We start from the raw sequence: 19,556 nt of genomic DNA, 5'->3' as shown, positions 1-19,556 counted from the left end.
TCTTCCGTCTCTCCGGCGCGCATGCTACAAACACCCGCAGAAACCCTAATCTCTATCTCTCTCGATCGCGACCTCGATCTCGATCGATCGATCATGGCTGGTTTGGGGCTGTACCACACGGACTGCGATTCGATACTGTCGCAAATCAAGCATCAAGAGAAGCAGCTCGCGCTCAAGAGAAGGTCCTTTGCTTCTACGCGTTTGGATTGTCTTGACTTTCTCGTTTGTACGATGCATGCGCGTGTATTGATGGAGTGTCGCTGTTGCGCGCATCTTTAGGTTCGATGCAATCTTCTTTCTTCTTTTTCCGGAAGGAGAGGATTGATTGAAGAGGACATTGGAGTTCTAAGGTATTAGGACTGCTGAGTGGTTTTAATCTGGAGCTTCTCGATGAAGTGCTCTGACGCGTGGGGAAAGGTGCTAGTTTGTTGATAGAATTCTGTTAATCAGATGAGGGTTTGTTGATTTTTTGTTTGATTTTCCTTCTTTTTCCAGCTGATTTTTTTGTTGGATTTGATGTGACAAGATCGAAGTAGCGGAGTGAATTGAAGCCTTCTCTCTCTCGAACTCTCTTCCTTTTTGAAGTATTTGTTCTTCCTACTATTTCTCCGTTTCTTTTCCCCTGCGAATTTTATGTTTTTCTTTTTTTTTGGGTTGAATTGGATAGCAACATGCTTCTCAAGTTTTCTGGTCAATTCGATTGACTCAGAAGAACCAATTAGATATGCAATGTTCTCGTCGTGAGTTGACGGTTTTATTTTGAAACTGCGTGTAGGTGGTTGATGGGGGTACCATTGTCCAAGTCAGAGTTAAAGCATTTGGAAGGGCCGAAGTTTTTAAAGAAAAGGTAAGTTTCTTTGTTTTTGGGCAAGCTAATTCTACACTGCTTTTGTGTCATGGTAGATTCTAAACTGGTCCTTTTTCTTTGTTTTCATATATACGTATAGAATCATGAAATTCACGTTAGGAATTTGTCGGTGCATTTTCAGGGTCCTACGTGAATCGATGCTCAGGGAAGATGATGTAAGTTCTTGTGTCAAGTATCAAGCCATTTCGGGATTCATTATGATATATTGTATTTGGTCTTATTTTCCTCTTTTTCTCTAGCATTTCAGGCTGTATCAATCTAAGTTGAGTATGAGATGCTTATTTAAAGCCTCTTCTGTGCACCAGAAACTATAAGTAGAAAAGGTTTTAACTAGGGAAGCTTCGTGGATGTGCCTAACAGTTTCTATTTGTTATCGACTGTCATTAGTTGCTGGTGGAAAAGAACATTTTCCTTTGTCTTATTTACTACTACTGCTACTACTTGTTGTTCTGTTTTTCTTCAAAGCATAGCTTCAACAGTCTTTGGCTTGAAATGATCTGCGTTTTCACGTGGCTTCCAGTGGTTTTATAATTACCTATTTGGTTTCTTAGAAGTACTCATGAGATTCGTATATTTTTCCCAAACAAGTGCAAGTTCCTTATTTAGGTCTCTTCCCTTGCAATCGTTTCTTAATTGGCTTGGCGCTTCCTTGGTTTGTGTTAGTCGCATCTCTTTATTTGCTTAGCAGTAGGAAATTCCAAATTCCAGCCTAGTTTGACATTGGCACTGTTCTTCACTGTAATAGTACCTTGTCTTTATTTTCAGATATTCTATGAGACTGCAAAGATGCATGTTGAAGAAGCTATCTTATCACATGATATGGAGCGAGGATGCAGTGGTGGTGCAGAAATTGTTAAATCGTCTGACATGCCTAATTTGCTGAAGGAAATTCTATCTCATCTAAATGATATGACCAATAAGGGCCTTTATCATTTTGCTATGATTGTTACTAGGGGGTCTGTTGAGTTTGACAAAACTCGCTGGAAGATGAAGAAACTTGTTAGGCAAACTGTCCGTAAAGTATGCCATATTGAAAAGAACACTCAATGGGATAATGCTACTTTTAAGAAGCTCTATCAACTTCTAAATGACCCACGAAATTTCCGAGGAAACTGTCTGAATCATTTGGCTCCTACATCTCATTCTCAAAGGGCAGCCGCTTTAAAGCTCCTGGGTAGACTTGAGGAACTCTCTACGCCAGCTCTGATTGCAATGTATAGGAAACTAAGACGTGTACAGGGGAGAGTTCCTCGGTTGGAGCCCTTCAAAAGTGGACGGAGCCGAGATGATCTGATAAAAAAAGTGAGGAAAACTAGTAGAAACATGTTGCTGGATCTTGGTTCAAGAGATTGTATACCAGAACCACTAGCTAAAGCAATGGCTATAGCAGCGTTATCTTTAAAGCTAGCATCAGGCTTTCAAAGTTCCACAGGAATGGAGTTTTACCAATTTGCACCAGAAATTAGAAGTTTGCAGGATGAAATTGTGAAGGCTGTTTGGCTACTGAACTCAAAAGTTAGATTTCAGGAGCTGAAAGTTTTTCAGTCACTGCTGGACCCCAGTGCTAAAGTCTCAAATAGTCGTCTAAGAACAGCAGTCAAGAACGTTTTGACTGAGTATCTTTTCGAATGCTCTGATTTGGATGTGATCCCAAGGTCTTTATTGGAGAGTCTGGCTTTTATTAACAGGAATTCTCGAACTGCACCACCTTCATCCTTTCCTAAGGAGGAAGTTGAAGAAGAAGTAGAATGCGTTTTGCTTGTTAGTGCCCATATGAAGCAGAATGTCTGGGATTTGCTTCCGGAAATTGGGTATGATACAGATTTCGCCAATGCTTATATGGAAGAATTGGAAGAAAGTGATGATGACGCTGACTCCGATTACGAAGATGAGAGACATACAAGGATATTAAATAGTGGAAGGTCTGACAACATTGATTCATTGTTTCCAGTGGAAGGTACTGGAGAGTCTATTACTGATAGCTCCAACCTGCCTTTTATTAATATTAAGGGTAATGGTAGTTCTCCCAGTCACACCCTAAGGAAAGTGTTTTACAGTGCTGCTGCAATTAAATCTGAGCCAGATATCTCACCCGGTATTGCCTCCACTGCTGCTTGGTATAGCAGTTCTTCCTTGTTATTCCAAGATTCAAAGAGTTCTGAAGGCTTGAATAGCATGGATGTAGATAATTTAAAGCCATTGAGCAACTTTAGTTCTGCTAAAACCAATGGCGATGGTCCCTTCTCTTTTCTGTCACCCAACACAGGGTTTGCAAAATCTCTCGAGAGACACAAAGCTGAAGATGATGAACTGAAGAATCAACAAAGGGATGTCTTGAACAGACCAAGCACTTGCATAAATCGATACCTTGCTGTCCAGGAAGCTTGTGATGAAACAAGTATAATTGCCTATAATTTGGTAGGTTATATGTTGGAAGAATTTGCACAAAGAGAAGGTTTGAATCTAGAAATGAATGAGAGTTCATATCTGGGGCGTGATCAGTCCAATGAAGAAGTTCATGAAGGTATACCAACCAAGCTTTATCCTTAGAGAGACAACATTGAAGAAAAGGGATTCATGCTTTACTGTTGAAACAGTGTCATTGTTCCCAAACTTTGTTCAAATTATATTTGAGGAAACATCAGTTTTCATTGTAAGAATGGTGACTGAGTGATTGGTTGCCTCTCAGTAACTTATATCATGGTAGAGGTGCCTTTTTGTTTTAACCAATTCATCACCACAGTAACCATTGTAACCATCCATATCATTTTAAAAGGTACTTGGTGAATGACATCAAATAAACAACGTGGCTATTGTTACTCCCAGCATTTATTGCTTTACATTTTTAGATTGTCAGCAGAAGTTTGTGTTAATGACTGATAATGGCTAATTGTGTACAATTGCAGAAAAGAAGGATTCTAGTCATCACGAGGGCTCAGAAGATTTTGTCATCCATAGAGCACTCGAAAATCTAGTTCCATGCCTCAAGAAGAGGTATGACAGAGTTTTCCTTATCCCACTTATTGGCAAAATCTTGTTCCATATGTTCTTTTTATTCTTTTGAATATTTAAGATAAAATTCATCAAAGGGTTACGAGGGGGTTGCCATTGCTACAAAGCTAGATTCAAGAGATGGTTTGTCAAATCTAACGAATGAAAGATTACTTCTGACCTATCTACTAGTTTTAGTATTTCCCCTAAAGAATAGTTTCATACGTTCTTTTCTTTATCAGTAATATTGCATAAGGTATAGGTGGTGGTCTTGAGCATGATTCCTACCTTACTCCCTCACCCTCTGCTCATGAATTTGAATAGTAGAAAAAACAATGATCACATCATAAGGTAATACTGCTAGTGCCATACTTTAGAATGTGATGTTATATGAGGCCACTGCAAATATTGCGATCATTTCTGGGATTTATAAATGAGTTTTGTGAGGTCCGGTTTATTGTTTCGCATTGGTACTTGTATCTTGAAACTCATCCTGTTTCATGCAGTGTGATGTAAAGATTGAAGGAGTTCACAGGAATTCCTTAGAGGTCTACTCTCAATGGGAAGGGGATCATATCCTCGTTCCTCAAGTAAGCTCTGGAATCTTGCTTGAATTAAGCTCCATAGTTAATGGCTGCATATGGCGGGAGTTGATGACTTTGCCTCCATGGGGAATTATCTGGGGAAAGATGAGAAGACTCGCAAAAAGCTGACTTGTTTGGCCAGGGAAAGAAGACCCGCTAGGCCTCATGCCTCATGGATGAAATGGATCCTATGGTAATCTCAAAGCAGTTAGCCATCCTGATGCCATGATTCGGATGGATATTGGCTCAGCTTGGAAGGTATAGGTCTCCTGGTCGTGGACATTGCTTCTCTGTCGGCACTCACATAGCCTATTTGGCACTGCAGCTCTTAAGGGGAAATGAATTGCGAGAATCATAGCCTGTTTGTGTGGGACATATTCACCTAATATCGAGCTGATGTCTGTTTTGCGAGGAAAAAAGTTTCATGTTCTTGCGACTCGCAACTGATGTGCAAGGGCTTATGAAATATCCGAATCCACTCAGCACAGACACATGGACGCTCCTCGTGGCTTCCCAGGTCCGTATAAATGTCGCGCACAAAGTCGTTGGTTTTCTCTTGGTTTTATGCTCGAACTCTAGGTCGAGTGAGGCATTCTTTCTATGCTTTTTCACTTACTTATTTCTGGTTGAGGTGTGTGCGCGAGACGGGCTTAACTTGTCCATGGCAGCTCATGGCGTGAAAAACAGTGTATTTGTGGCACTTTGAAAATTATTCAGATGCTCAGCATTCAAAAACGTACTGACTTCAGAATGCAAAGACCTGGTTGAACGGGTCGTTTATCTTTCTTCCCTACACCATTTCAGGTTGTAAGAGATCATTCGATAGTAAAGAGGTATGCGAACAACCCCCTATTAAAATCATTCCAAATGGTCTACATTCTTCCTAGTTTAACCCTCCCAAAACAATCTTTCGATTTGCTGTTTCCTGCACTTTAGATTCAATGGCGCGATATAACTAACACGGATGCGTTCTTCTTAGTCGACGCGTTCCAGGAGCTCTTGTAATTAAAACAAAGATTTCTCCACCGAGCTCTCAAACTTCCATTATTTATCGGACGCACATTACTACATTATTCATCGTTGTGTTAGTATTTAGGCCTGATTCTGGGTATATTTCGTTTCGATGAGGTGGTATATGGACACATTTCCTTTGTGTATGTTCTGGGTCTTACTTCGGCGACTCAATGGCGTTCGTGACGAGGGTATGTTCTCGACATACTGATTTGAGCTTCGAGTGACGCGACTGAGTTTTCATTGCATTAGTTAACTTTCCCTCTTGTTCCTCGTGCCTGTGCGTGGAGGTCGGGCCGTAGATGGGACGATCGGCAGAAGAGTCTGTGTTCATTATTCTGATGCTCTAGTTTGATGAACTCCGGTTGTCGAGGTCCCGGTATGATGTTCTGTGTATATTCCAATTGGTTTTGGTGTTCATGGAGATATTGAAGGTTGCTGGGCAGCCCTCGGTGAGGCTGCGAGGAAGAAGACGAAGGTTAAAAAAGCATCGAACAAAGAAGAAAAAAGAAAAAAAAAACAGAAAGAATGAAAAAATGGGAAATGGGCTTAAGTTGAAATTTTGTTAAATATGGGCTTGACTTATTTAAATAGTTTTAGATTTGGTTTGTTTTCAAGTGGGTTTCGGCTTAATTGAGCAGGCATGATATACAAACCCAAAACCCCCCCTGTCCCTCTTTCCTCTCACCTCACACACACACACACACACACACACACACACACACACACACACACACACACACACACACTCTCTCTCTCTCTCTCTCTCTCTCTCTCTCTCTCTCTCTCTCTCTCTCTCTCTCTCTCTCTCTCTCTCTCTCTCTCTCTCCGTGCGGTGAGCTCTATCAACCACAACCAACATTGTACTGCCACCATTTCCGATAGAAGCTGTGCCGCCAATCACCTCCGGGTAACCCTGAGCCCTTTGTGCATATAAATGACAATATGTCTGATTGATTGATATATCTAAGGAAAATAAAAATATAAATGACAATATGATTAAATGATCGAAAGATTACAAGATATTGAAAGATTGCAAGTGACCACGATAAACTTACGGTGCAAAGGGATATAACAAGCTTGACCTCTAATACACGATTGTAAGTTTTACCGATACAAGTGAGAGTCTATGCTATTTTATGGTTGTGGGTGCCCATGTGATGATACAATATAGTGCATGTGTTGACACCTGAATTTTCACCGCCAAGTCCAAAAAACATAAAAACCCGAGACTTGGAAATCCTAATCGCGACCAGGCCCGTTTCTTGGCCAAAAAAAGTCATTTATAAAAACTTATCAATATAGATTGAGAACTTCTTATTAGTTATACGGGACAATACATAAATACAACGTTGACCTCCCAAAATACTCAAAAATCAACTAAAAATAATAAAAACCACCACACCCTAAGCAAAATGCTAAAATGAATTTGTAAGGAGGGGCAATGTGGTGTTTTCAATGTACGGTTTTGCTGAGAGTGTATGTGAATGGTTTCCGTATAAATAGAGGTAATAAGTAGTCATTTGGTTCGCAATGAGATATATTTTTGGTACTTTCCCCAGAAGAAAAGGACCCAGTTTAAGATCAACATAAGCATCACTTTACAAAATTGAACAACAAATGATACAGAGATTTATTGCAAAAATGATGCAACAAACTTCAATCAGCTACTGTAACCAGTGAATTATTTTTAAATATTCAATAAAGATGTACAATCTCTTTTACAACTCGATTTCATATTCTCTAGCATTAATAATAGAAGAGACACTTCCAAAATTTAGTCCTTGAACTCTAAATCAATGTTCAATGATCCGTAAATTTTAATTTTGGTCAAATTGATATTTGTGCTCTGTGAGTCGAATCAATTTGGTTTTTTTTTACATAGTCTTGTAGATACGGAATTAATCCTTTATAATCTTTTATGACTACTCTGATTAAACTATACTAGTCCATTCTTTAGCAAATAATATGGCTTTGTCAAATAGCATGGATTTCCGGTGCACCTCAGAACTACAAGCCGAAAAGAAGAGCACCGCGAAGACAATTCTCTCCGCTACCTAAACCATTATCCGAGTTATTGCCGATGATCCTTGTTGACACCTAAATTTTAATTACCCGAGCAGGGAGGTTGTGACAATCCTCGAAAGGAGGATGGTAGCCAAAGAAATTCCGAGACAAAAACCCCCAAATTTATTGGATTTGATATGTCCACATCATATGAGTATCACATGGGAGAAAATGGCCATGACACCGACAACCGTTTGATCCTGAGGGTCAAAGTCTAAAATTTGCTTGATAAAAGGATATTATCTTTCGAAAATGCTCCACGAAATGTGCAAGAAAACATGTGATCTAATCACCTTGGAACCGTGCATATGATCGTGACCGATATTGCTAAGCCACTTAGAAGCACATCCATCCACCCTTTGGCGTAGAGAAGCTCTTGCTTGAAAAGTTTTTCATTTCATGTTTTCCTTTCCCTGCTTGGGAATTATATGTTATTTCAATTCCTTTTTTCTATTCGTGTTAAAAACTCTACGACATTCGGAGCTTGAGCCGTTGGTCTGCAGTAGTCTATGTTGTAATGCGGCCTTGTTATTTTAATATTCAATAAAGCATGCATATATTTTATTAAGGACATATGGGGCATTCCCAAACCAGTCCTATGATGATCCTTGAGGACTGGGCTTTCACACGTTTCCTAGTTTCAAAGTTTTTGCCGAATGAGGAAGTCCAAGGATATTAAGACTAAGTTTTAAAGCATTTTCAAACATTGTTTTCTGTTGAGACATATCACGTATTTTGTGAATGTCTTTGTTTTCAAAAATAATTTTCAAAACATTCATGCATATATGTTGATTTCTCTTACCTAATCATTCTTGCAGAATGATCCCGAGGAATGCTGCTTCAAAGATGGTAAACATAGTCATTCCAATGAAAGCGTCTCGCATACGAACTAACTTGCTCATCCATTTCTCTTGTAGATAGGTGAAAATGGTCGATGACACAAGTAGTCGAGATGATTGAAGATAATGGACATGTCAAAGAGACGACGTCTCATTTCTAATAATCAAAGGGGGTAGTTCATTCCTAAACTCAAATTGATTCAAATTGTAGACTAACATATCATTTTTGACATACAGGTGAAAAGAAGAGAAACCCAAACAAGTGGCAATGGAAAACAAACGAGAAATCACAAGAGGACATGGAGGAACATCGACCATACTAAAAAATCTAGCTAGGGCAAGCGGCATCGATGCAACCAAACATGGGGGTGAGATTTAAAAGAAGCATGTACCTGGCAGATGTAGGGGCAAATCATCTTATGGACGATGGAGGAGTTACAAATGAAAAGCCCAAGCAACAAAATGGAGAAGGGTAACTGAGTATCCGTTCTCAATTTACCTTTCTTCATTCCATTTCTAACATGAATTCGATTCATTTTTACTAGCCTTCGAAGAAGCTAAAGCAATAATCAAACAATGGATTCAATGAAGGGTAAATTGTATCAGTTCCAAGTCACCGTTCCTGAACACATTTCTGACATAATTTCCTTTCTCTTGATAGGGAAAACGTCAAAAACTTGAGGAACAAGAGTAAGGGTAACGTCATGTGTCATTCTCAGGAGATATTCATTAACATAATCTCTTTTAACCTGCTGGCACTGTGCAGGTAAGTATCCTAAAAACTCCAAGTAAGAATAAAATTTTAACAAAAGAAAATTGTTCAAGAAAAAGAAAACTTTTAATGCTTTCCCAAGTTCAGAATCCAAAATGAACATTTGAAGTTTTTCCTTCAAAATCCTTGAATGATACCCTTGGTTGAAAAATAATTCCAAGTTCAAGACTCAAAGTGAGTATAAAACAATTTTGAAACCAGTCTTCAAGAGTTTTGTTTGACATTCTAAAATTGTTCATCCATGCATGCAGTGGTACATGCATCATGCATCAAAAGTCCCAATGAAGGATAATTTAAACAAGTGATTTTGAAATTAAAAAAGAGAATGTTAAGCATGCCAACGGGGAGTGCTTAGGATGACAAAAGGCAAGCTATGCCTAAACATGTCCCTTATACACATTTTTGAGAGTTGAGTGGATCGAAAAGGAAACCGTGTTTTAGGACAAAGAATTTATTCACAAGGAATACATGGATCGAAATGACGAAAGGTGTCTCCTTCTCTTTTCCTAAACACTAAAGATATCCCTTACTAGCCATTTTGAGTCCGAATAAGGAGAATTTTCAAATATTCATGTTAAGAACCACCCCACATTGGGGCAAGTACCGGAGGTTTTATTCGGAGAAAAAGTTTAAGAAAGATTTCATTACCTTCACTTTCATCAACTTTTTTATGGTAACGTCATGGGAATTTTCATGGAAGTTTCAAGCATCCAAAATGAAGAAAAGCATTCATTTCACTATCCAAGTAATGTATTTCCCTTTGCTTGGCCAAGTTGAGTCGAAATATTCATTTCTTAGCTCAAGCGGTCATTATCTCCTTAAATTGGGGAAAGGCATGTGATTTCCCAAAAGAATTGGTAATTTGAGAAAAATGTCTTTAGAGTCTTAGGGCACGAATGATAACCATTCCGTTTCTCCGTTTTTTTTTTTAGAACAGGTTTGGAACATAAATCCGTTTGGTAAAATAATTTTATTTTTCCATTTCCAAGACAAATTTTTCGCCTAGAAATAGGTTTGGAACAGAAATAAGAAATTAAAATTTTCTACTTTTCTATTTCTAGAACAAAAACTGAAATAACAACTTTCTTTTATTGCTTGCTCTCATTGCCCACCGCCTATCCATTGGCTGCCTGTCTGCTAGCTGTCGCTGCTCGCTGCCGCCTACCCACTATCCTCCTTCACCCACCGCCGTCCATTCACCCCAGCCCGTCCGCAGCCCGCCGGTCGTCCGCTACCACTCGCTGGCCATCCGCCCCCACCGCTCGCTGGTTGTCCTCCGTCACTTGCCTGCTATCCCCCTCTGCCCACCGCCATCTACTGACCACTCGCCCCTTGCTCACCCGTCCACCGGTGCCGATCGCCGACCAGCCGGCATCGGGAACAGAAATTCAAGAATAACCTATTAAACGAATTTTTATTCTGGGAATGGAAATTTTGTGTCGTTATTAAACACTACCTTTTGCTCAGAAACTCGTCCGGGGAATAGAAATAGGGCTAGGGAAGAGAAAGTTTAACATTCGCACCCTTAAAGGGCCAAAGAATCAAAAGAATTAAAAAGTCAAAAGAAAATGGGAACTAGGGGGTAAGAAAAAGCAGCGTGTCTGAAAAAAGTAAGGCCAATGTCCAAGAAAAAAAGAAAAAAGTTACATTAAAAATAAAATTCTTATGAGGAAAGAAAATCAATGCAAATGCAAAGACATTTAAAAAAGAGCGAAGCTCTTGAGTTTCAAATGAAAGACTAACCAATGGACTTTTGGACTTCCGAGATGAGTTGGATGATTTATAAAAAATTGATTCGTTGGTAATGATGTCATGATAATCATAAACTTTTAAGCCCCTAAAAGAATTTTCCAAGCCTATTGAACCTTTCACCGGACCTATATTACAACTCTTAGAAAGTCTCTTCTTATCGAGATGGTTCAAGTGGATTCAAGGATTTCACAAAGAAAGCTACCACTTGAAGGAGTGGAAGCAATTGTTTCTTATCTTATCTGCAAGGTTCTTGACTTGTAAACCCAATGAAGATGAACTGATAAACATTTCTTTCTTGGCCTCAAGGCGATTGTCCTTTGTGTAAGCTCACGACGAAGCCAAAATCACTGTCCTCTTAAAAGACCTTTTAGATTGATCGAAGTGTATTCAATGCGAATGTTTCCAAAAGCCTTTGACATGGATTATGTGAGATATCCCGAGTATTTAAGGATGACTTCCCACATCAATAAATGAGAACAAAAGCCTTTTGCGAGTAATTGTGAGAAGACCTTTATAATTAAGATCCTCCAATTTGGCATCTTAACAAACTCTTTGAGTAAACCAAGATAATTTGTTGAAAATTCTCCTCCAAAGGAATTTGATAACTGATGACATTTACCAAAAAAATCGGTTAACAATTTCTTGAATAACATTCAACTTCTTCGTGATCGATTACATTTTTCGTTTGATTTGCTTATGAAATCTCGGAACCTTTTTACTGGTGATTTTATATAGTTTCTCTAAGCGTATGTAGATTTGTTGGCAGTGGACACAGCCTGCAGTTGTGGCTATGATGAATTTAATAGTCCTTTAAAGTATGCGCTTGTTTGTAGCCTTGGGACCCTCACCATCCAAGTGACAACCACCTGTAAGTTTGAATGACTCTATTTTAAATGGTATTTCAAAGCATTTACAGGTTTGTAGCCTTGGAGCCTTGCCCTTCGCAAGTGACCGCAGCATGTAGTTTTGGATATGGTGATTTTAATAGTCTTCCCAAGAGTACGCATGCTTGTAACCTTGGAGCCTCGCCCACCAAGAGGACGCAACCTGTAGTTTTGAACATGGTAATTTTAATGGTATTTTAAAGTGTAGTAGGTTTGTAGCCGTGGTCCCTCCCCATCCAATTAATCACAACTCGTAACTTGGACACGGTGATTCCAAATAGCCTTTTTAAGTATGTGCAGGTTTGGAGCCTTGGAGCTTCACCCCCCAAGAGGACACAACCTATTGTTTTGGACATGGTGATTTTAATGGTATTTTAAAGTGTAGCAAGTTCGTAGCCTTGGTCCCTCACCATCCAAGTGATCACAACTTGTAGCTTGGATACGGTGATTCCAAATAGCCTTTCGAAGTATGTTCAGGTTTGTAGCCTTAGAGCTTCACCCTCCAAGTGGTCACAGCCTTCAAACTTTCCTTTATAGCATTATCAATAGGTAAGTATTCCTATTGCCCATATTGGTCTCATCATCATAAAAAAAAAATTCTATTCAAAAACCAGGCACAAAAGAGGAGTGAAAACATGAATGCGTAAATGCGGTACAAATGATGAAAAGGTTTGAGGTACCTTACCAAGGTACGTCCCTAATCAAATGTCATTTCTTACGCCATTTCTTTTCAATGAGTCAATCAATTAAAAATTCATGCATCATTCAGTCTTTGAGAGGAACTTCTTTGAGCTCCCTCTTAAAAATTCCTCTCAAAGAGAGGTAGCTATTGACACTTGAATTTTAGCCGACAAATCCGATTAGGGTAAAACTAGGAGCCCCTAATCATGACAAGACCCGTTTCTTGGCCAAAAAAAGTCATTTCACTGTTTTTCAAAAATTTTCAACTTCCATTACATTCTGTCTAAACTTAGACATTGATTTCCCCAATAATCCAAGATTGTTTTTTGAGTTGACTTTTTTGGTCAACCCCTAAGTCAACTCTTGGTCAACATTTTTTTCGAAAAATTGAAAAATCATAAATTTAATTCTTTATAAGCTTAATTAGACTTTCAATTCTTAAATTTTACAAAAAAATGATTGAGAATCGATTTTTTAGTCAAATCGAGAATTTTGACTCTCCATCAACAATTTCGAAAATTCATTGATTTATAGTCATTTTCTAGATTAATTTCCTTCTCGACATTTGATCATGGGGTCGTAACACATTGAAATTTCAAGCCAATTTCAAGCTGATTTTTAAGCGCCAATTTAGAGGGTCTTCATAAATAGTGCCAATTAGCACTATTCATATTTGATGAAGTCAAATTAACTCAATTTCTATATCAATTTTGCTAAAATCATGGTAATTTGGCATAATTTGGTCGAAACGGCAAATCGAGATCGACATGGTCAAGCCAAGTCAACCTGATTAACCAGACTTGGTTTGACCCACTTGATTTTACATTGCCTAATTGATTGTTATATATTCCAATGTTTATTATACTCGTTTAATTACACAAAGAGGGGAGAAGAAGTTACCGGTTCTTATTAATTTGATGTACACGATGAGATGTGGTCCCACAAATCTCTTGATTCTCCATTATTTTGTCTTTCCAAAATATAGCTTGAGGTGCGTGACTAGAGACATTTGGTTTTTGTTTGGCCCTAACGCTGTAAACTAGTATTTGATACATTTAAACTAATTTTCTTTTGCATTTTTAAGTGTAGTCAAAGTTATCAATTCTAGAAAACACGATCGATACTGAGAACCACAAAAATGAAGATGAATGGTCGATTTTTTTAGACACTTGAGACACCAAGAAATATTAATACGTAAAAATGTATCCGCGACTTTTTAGTGTTTTAACCATGGGTTTTCGATGAATTTAATCTGACCTAAGTCAATCGGTCTTTGATTATCCTTGTGGGTGAATTCAGTCCTCGATTTCATTGTGATATGAGGAAGCCCGCAAATGGATAATATAATGCCATCAATGCAAAGCAATTGCAAACGATAGAAAACATACGAGTCAAGTTGACTTTATTCCGTGTCATTTTATTCAATCAAAACAATCTCCAATCACACATGTGATGCATTGTTATTCCCATGTATACTCGAGGCTCCACGTGGTGTTATCGTTGCTGAAGTGAAACCCGTTGTCTCGCACAGACCAATAGCAATCCACGTTGTCGCATCTGTCCTCATCCCGACGCGCCCTAAATGCGTCGAACTTCTTGTATCGCTCCTCCCATCGGGCGGCGCAGTAGAAGAGGGTCGTCCTAAAGATATTAACCTTAAAACGGATCAATTGCTCCTCATTTGGGTGGAGGATCCGGGCCCCAAGATCATCATCACCGGATTTGCAAAGCAGCGCGAAGTCGCCGGGCAAGTTGTTGACAATGTGGACATGGTACGTCCTGAAAGGGGTGGCGTACGTTGGTGGAAGAGAGGATATGAAGGAGAGTGATAAGACAAAGACGAGCGTGAATTGCGTTAAAGATTTCATTACTGTGAAGTGTTATGATAATTAGTGAAATTCGGTGAAGAATCCTTCAAGTATATATATATTATAAATATTCTCTCTCCATTATGAGCATTTATAAGGATTAATTTTGTACCTATTATATTCTCATTATTGTGCGTTTATATTCTCATTATTATAAATATTCTCTCTCCATTATGAGCATTTATAAGGATTAATTTTGTACCTATTATATTCTCATTATTGTGCGTTCTTGCCTCATAAGGAAAATATTTTAAGGAATTTTCGGATATTCCCCAATTTTACCAACAACTCTCACTTAAAAAAAATTACTTTCAAATATTTTCCAATTTAGCAACAAATCTCAATTCCACCTTAGAAGGAAACTATTTTATGGATTTTTATTCAAATAATTTGGTAAAGAATCCTTTAAGTATACATATTATAAATATTCTTTCTCCATTATGAATATTTATAAGGATTACTTTTGTACCTATTATATTCTCATTATTGTGCGTTCTCGCCTCATAAGGAAACTATGGTGAAGAATCCTTTCAGTATACATATTATAAATATTCTTTCTCCATTATGAAAATTTATAAGGATTACTTTTGTACCTATTATATTCTCATTATCGTGCATTCTCGCCTCATAAGGAAACTATGGTAAAGAATCCTTTCAGTATACATATTATAAATATTCTTTCTCCATTATGAACATTTATAAGGATTACTTTTGTACCTATTATATTCTCATTATCGTGCATTCTCACCTCATAAGGAAACTATTTTAAGGAATTTTCGGATATTCCCCAATTTTACCAACAACTCTCACTTAAAAAAAAAAATACTTTCAAATATTTCCCAATTTAGCAACAAATCTCAATTCCACCTTATAAGGAAACTATTTTATGTATTTTTATTCAAATAATTTGGTAAAGAATCCTTTAAGTATACATATTATAAATATTCTTTCTCCATTATGAACATTTATAAGGATTACTTTTGTACCTATTATATTCTCATTATCGTGCGTTTTCGCCTCATAAGGAAACTATGGTGAAGAATCCTTTCAGTATACATATTATAAATATTCTTTCTCCATTATGAACATTTATAAGGATTACTTTTGTACCTATTATATTCTCATTATCGTGCATTCTCGCCTCATAAGGAAACTATGGTGAAGAATCCTTTCAGTATACATATTATAAATATTCTTTCTCCATTATGAACATTTATAAGGATTACTTTTGTACCTATTATATTCTCATTATCGTGCATTCTCGCCTCATAAGGAAACTATTTTAAGGAATTTTCGGATATTCCCCAATTTTACCAACAACTCTCACTTAAAAAAAAATACTTTCAAATATTTCCCAATTTAGCAACAAATCTCACTTCCGCCTTATAAGGAAACTATTTTATGGAATTTTATTCGAATAATTCGGTGAAGAATCCTTTAAGTATACATATTATAAATAATCTCTCTCCATTATGAACATTTATAAGGATTACTTTTGTACCTATTATATTCTCATTATTGTGCGTTCTTCGTAAAGAAACTATTTTACGAAATTTTATTCAAATATTTTTACCAATTGCTGCCACTTTATAAAAAAAGTATTTAAGGAAAATTTATTCAACTACTACCCAATTTAACCAACAGCTCCCACTTTACGAAGAAACTATTTTGCACTAATTTTGCCCATTTTCTAATAATTCTCTCTTATTATCTCTCTTTTGCACTAATTTGGCCCATTTACATTTTAAAAGCACCAATTTACGGAGTCGACAAAATTAGGTGTCAACATACACTATCAAATTTTGTTAACTTCATATGGAGATAAGGTACAATAAAAAAGATGTTTAACTTTAGCATTTTGAGCAGTTCTTCTCTAAGCATCTTGTAAACGAGTAGCAGTAGCCGCAGGCTCGCGGCTTTCAGTAGCTTGATTATTTTCTTCATCTTGTTGAGCAGGAGTTCGCACTGTTATTTCCATTCATTTTGGATCACATCACACATGATGAAATCACTTGCTTTAGTGTAAGCTTGCATTCTCTACTTTCAGAGATAGTTGTTGCCATCAAAGTATGGAGGCTTGCAAGGTGCTCAAGAGTCACTTGTACAGAAACCATCAAAGTTAGCCATAGATAAAGATCTTTATGCTCAAAAGTAATATACTTCAAATAATAAGCAACGGAGCTCTAATACCAATTATTGAGACTAACTAAGAAACCTAGAGGGGGTGAATAGGTTGTTTTGATGAACTTTTGAAAATTATGTGGAAATCAGCACCGATACTTTGAAATTAGGAGAAGCTGATATGATAAATATCAGGTTATACGAATGTCCAATAGATAATGTAACAGCAAAAGTAAAGAGAGCACAAAACAACTTATAGTGCTTTGGCATTATTACTAAGCGTACATCCACTCTCCAAACTAATAGCCACAATTTGGGCTGGATTGTACTAGTAATCACCAAGATAAGTTACATCCTGCGAGTACTAATCCTATCAGATGATAGATCGCACTATCAGGACTAAATGCCGCAATCAAGCTTGTACACTTAATCTTCTCACGAGTACAAGACAACAAGAACTCTACACTAGAAATCTCAAGAGAATGAAACACTAAATATTCAAAATACAGCGTTGAATACTTTTAGCTGGCTATACAAACTTATAAATTGATTGTTGTGGTGTTGAACACTTAATATGTTGAATGAGTTCTTTAACAAATGAAATTGATTAATTATGGTCGAAATTAACATGCTAATTCATGTTATAGACCTAAGGATCACAAATAGATTAAACAGGAATTTCGAGTCTGTCTGACCTTTCTCGGTTCTTAGATTTTTCTAATCTTCTGAGTTCAAAATTTCGAAAAGTGTTCTTCCTAAAAATTGTAGCCAACACTGCAAGTTTTTAAAAAATAAAAATTTTAAATCATTGGATTGGCATTATGCATCAACCAAAAAGACGATTAGATTTTGTATCTAATTTGTTTTTCTGGTTCCTACACTCATCGACTTTGTTTTGCAAATTCGACGAAGTTCGAGTCCTTTTCTGCAAACACTCAAAACTGAAAAGTTGTTCATTAGGGACTTAATTAGTGATTTGGAAAGTTTGAGAACCAAATAGAAAATTTTAGGGGGAAGAAGTCGGTCCCGGCCTACAAAACTGTTTTTCAGTGAAATCCCTGGGAAAACATGCAAATTTCGTACAGTTCGAGGGCTTGTTTGTGAAATTTTAAAACATGAAAGTTGTTAATAACTGAATGAGAAAGATGTCTTTTAAATTTGGCAGACTTTTGAATTTTCAAACTATTTTTCCATATTTTTTTAATCTCGCTGGTCAAAACCGGGTCAATTCCAAACTGTCGGGTATTTTTTGCTCAATTTCGGGTTTTTCGGTTTAGAACTGGGTCATGTGGTTTTTCATGAACTTTGAACTGTACGTCCTAAGCTTTCTATTGATGCTTGAATCATTTCAATTGGATTTCCTTTGATGGGTTAACTGAGTTTGAGCATAATTAGTCCAAATTTGGTATTAAACTGAATAAGTGACCCTTCGATGGTTCGCTTCATCTTGTATGATTGATTAAGAATCAAGGTCAAATTACCTAAATGCATGTTTAATTAAATGCATGTGTTTGCTGGATGAATGTTATGTACGATGCATGCTCGATGGGTGGCCTATTGGAAATCGATTAGAACCAAATTAAGGGTTAATTGATGCGACCGTTGTCATGTAAAAGCAAGTGGTGGCCGATCGTCATTAACCATTAATCAATCAGTCTTAATCAATGGGAGATTGAGATAATCGTAATGCCTGAAAGTCAAAAGCCGATCCCGAGGCTATTCCGATGTTTGATTAGATGAACATTGTTGATTGTTTTGTATGATTGAGTGCACGTTATGCAAATAAGTTAAATGAATGGAAATTGACACCATCAACGGAGGCCACTCGAAGCGGTCCATGGAGGAGGGGGCCGAGGCTCTTAAAGACAGTAATTTAAGACCAATGTCAAATCCGATCTCGCTATTGTAATAGTTAGTTTAATCATCATTAGGATTAGTTTCAATATAAAATTTCGATTCTCAAGAAATAAAATCAATTTAGACTTAGCCTCATTTTTAGATAAATAGCTTAGGCTTAGTTCTAATCAATTAAATAGAATTAGGCCCACCTTAGTCGTCAATAGCAAGCTTCCGAGGGATCATGTCTCGAGGCTAAAAAACACAAAGCCATGTCGATTCTTTTTGCGAGGTCCGGTTTATTGTTTCCAATTGGTACTTTTATCTCGAAACTCTTCCTTTTTTTCGTGCAGTGTGATGGAAAGATTGAAGGAGTTCACAAGCATTCCTTAAGAGGTCAACTCTCAATGGGAAGGGGATCATATCCTCGTTCCTCGAGTAAGCTCTGGATCTTGCTTGAATTAAGCTTCATAGTTAATTGCTGCATATGGCGGGAGTCGAAGACTTTTCCTCTGTGGGGAATTATCTGGGGAAAGATAAGAAGACTCGCAAAAAGCTGACTTGTTCGGCCAGGGAAAGAAGACCAACTCGGCCTCATGCCTAATGCCTCGTGGATGAAATGGATGCTATGGTAATCTCAAAGCAGTTGGCCATCCTGATGCCATGATTCGGATGGATATTGGCTCAGCTTGGAAGGCATAGGTCTCCTGGTTGTGGACATAACTACTCTGTCGGCACTCACATGACCAATTTGGCTGGCAATATGATGACTCTTACGGGCAAAGGAATTGTGAGAGTCATAGCCTGTCTGCATGGGACATATTCACCTATATTGAGCCGACCTCGGCATGAGCTGTGCACGATGTCCCCTCCCTCCAATGAGAGATGTGGGTGAAAGGAAGTAATCTACTCCTATCCAAGAGCAGAGAGAAAAGGAGCTCTGCGAACATGGTTCTTTGTTCTGAGACGGAATGTAGGTTTGCAAAAACAAGAGCACTCCATTAATTTTACCCATATTACTTCTCAATCTGTGTTTTGGTTGACTAGGCTCTAGTAACTAAATAGCATTTTTCCCAGGAGAATTCATATGTCTAACCTTATAGACATGCGGCAACTCCAATTTAAAGTCTAGCTGTTGTTGAATCTCCCAATCTCCTTCTCAATATTCAATCCCGGAATGTTGTTCTTCCTAACACCAGCTATAGATCAATTCCCTGAGTTCAATCTCTAAGTTTGGCAAGGAGAGTCCCCTTGTTGTTCTGACTCGCATCTGATGTGCACA

At 37.7% G+C, this 19,556-nt stretch overlaps 1 protein-coding gene across 1 annotated transcript; it reads left to right on the top strand.

Annotated features, from left to right (window-relative positions):
- Window positions 1-36: 36 nt before the first annotated feature.
- LOC115668487 (uncharacterized) lies at window positions 37-18,667 on the top strand. The gene is made up of 6 exons (XM_056305408.1): window positions 37-182; window positions 776-847; window positions 990-1,023; window positions 1,634-3,392; window positions 3,775-3,862; window positions 18,628-18,667. The coding sequence occupies exons 1-6, from the start codon at window positions 94-96 to the stop codon at window positions 18,665-18,667; spliced, it is 2,082 nt and encodes a 693-aa protein (XP_056161383.1). The 5' UTR covers window positions 37-93.
- The last annotated feature ends 889 nt before the right edge of the window (window positions 18,668-19,556 follow it).

This window comes from Syzygium oleosum, unplaced genomic scaffold (genome assembly GCF_021117445.2).
Source record: "Syzygium oleosum isolate NSW1041296 unplaced genomic scaffold, Sole_v2.1 Sole_v2.37, whole genome shotgun sequence".
Lineage (NCBI taxonomy): Eukaryota > Viridiplantae > Streptophyta > Magnoliopsida > Myrtales > Myrtaceae > Syzygium > Syzygium oleosum.
The sequence above is the reverse complement of the archived record's forward strand: the minus strand, read 5'-3'. Positions and strand labels throughout refer to the sequence as shown.

Excerpts from the sequence above, each read along its gene's own strand:
- LOC115668487 (XM_056305408.1), top strand. The coding sequence starts at position 94 with ATGGCTGGTTTGGGGCTGTACCACACGGACTGCGATTCGATACTGTCG. Across the intron at positions 183-775 it reads CAGCTCGCGCTCAAGAGAAG|GTGGTTGATGGGGGTACCAT; the intron begins GTCCTTTGCTTC and ends AACTGCGTGTAG. Across the intron at positions 3,393-3,774 it reads CAATGAAGAAGTTCATGAAG|AAAAGAAGGATTCTAGTCAT; the intron begins GTATACCAACCA and ends GTACAATTGCAG.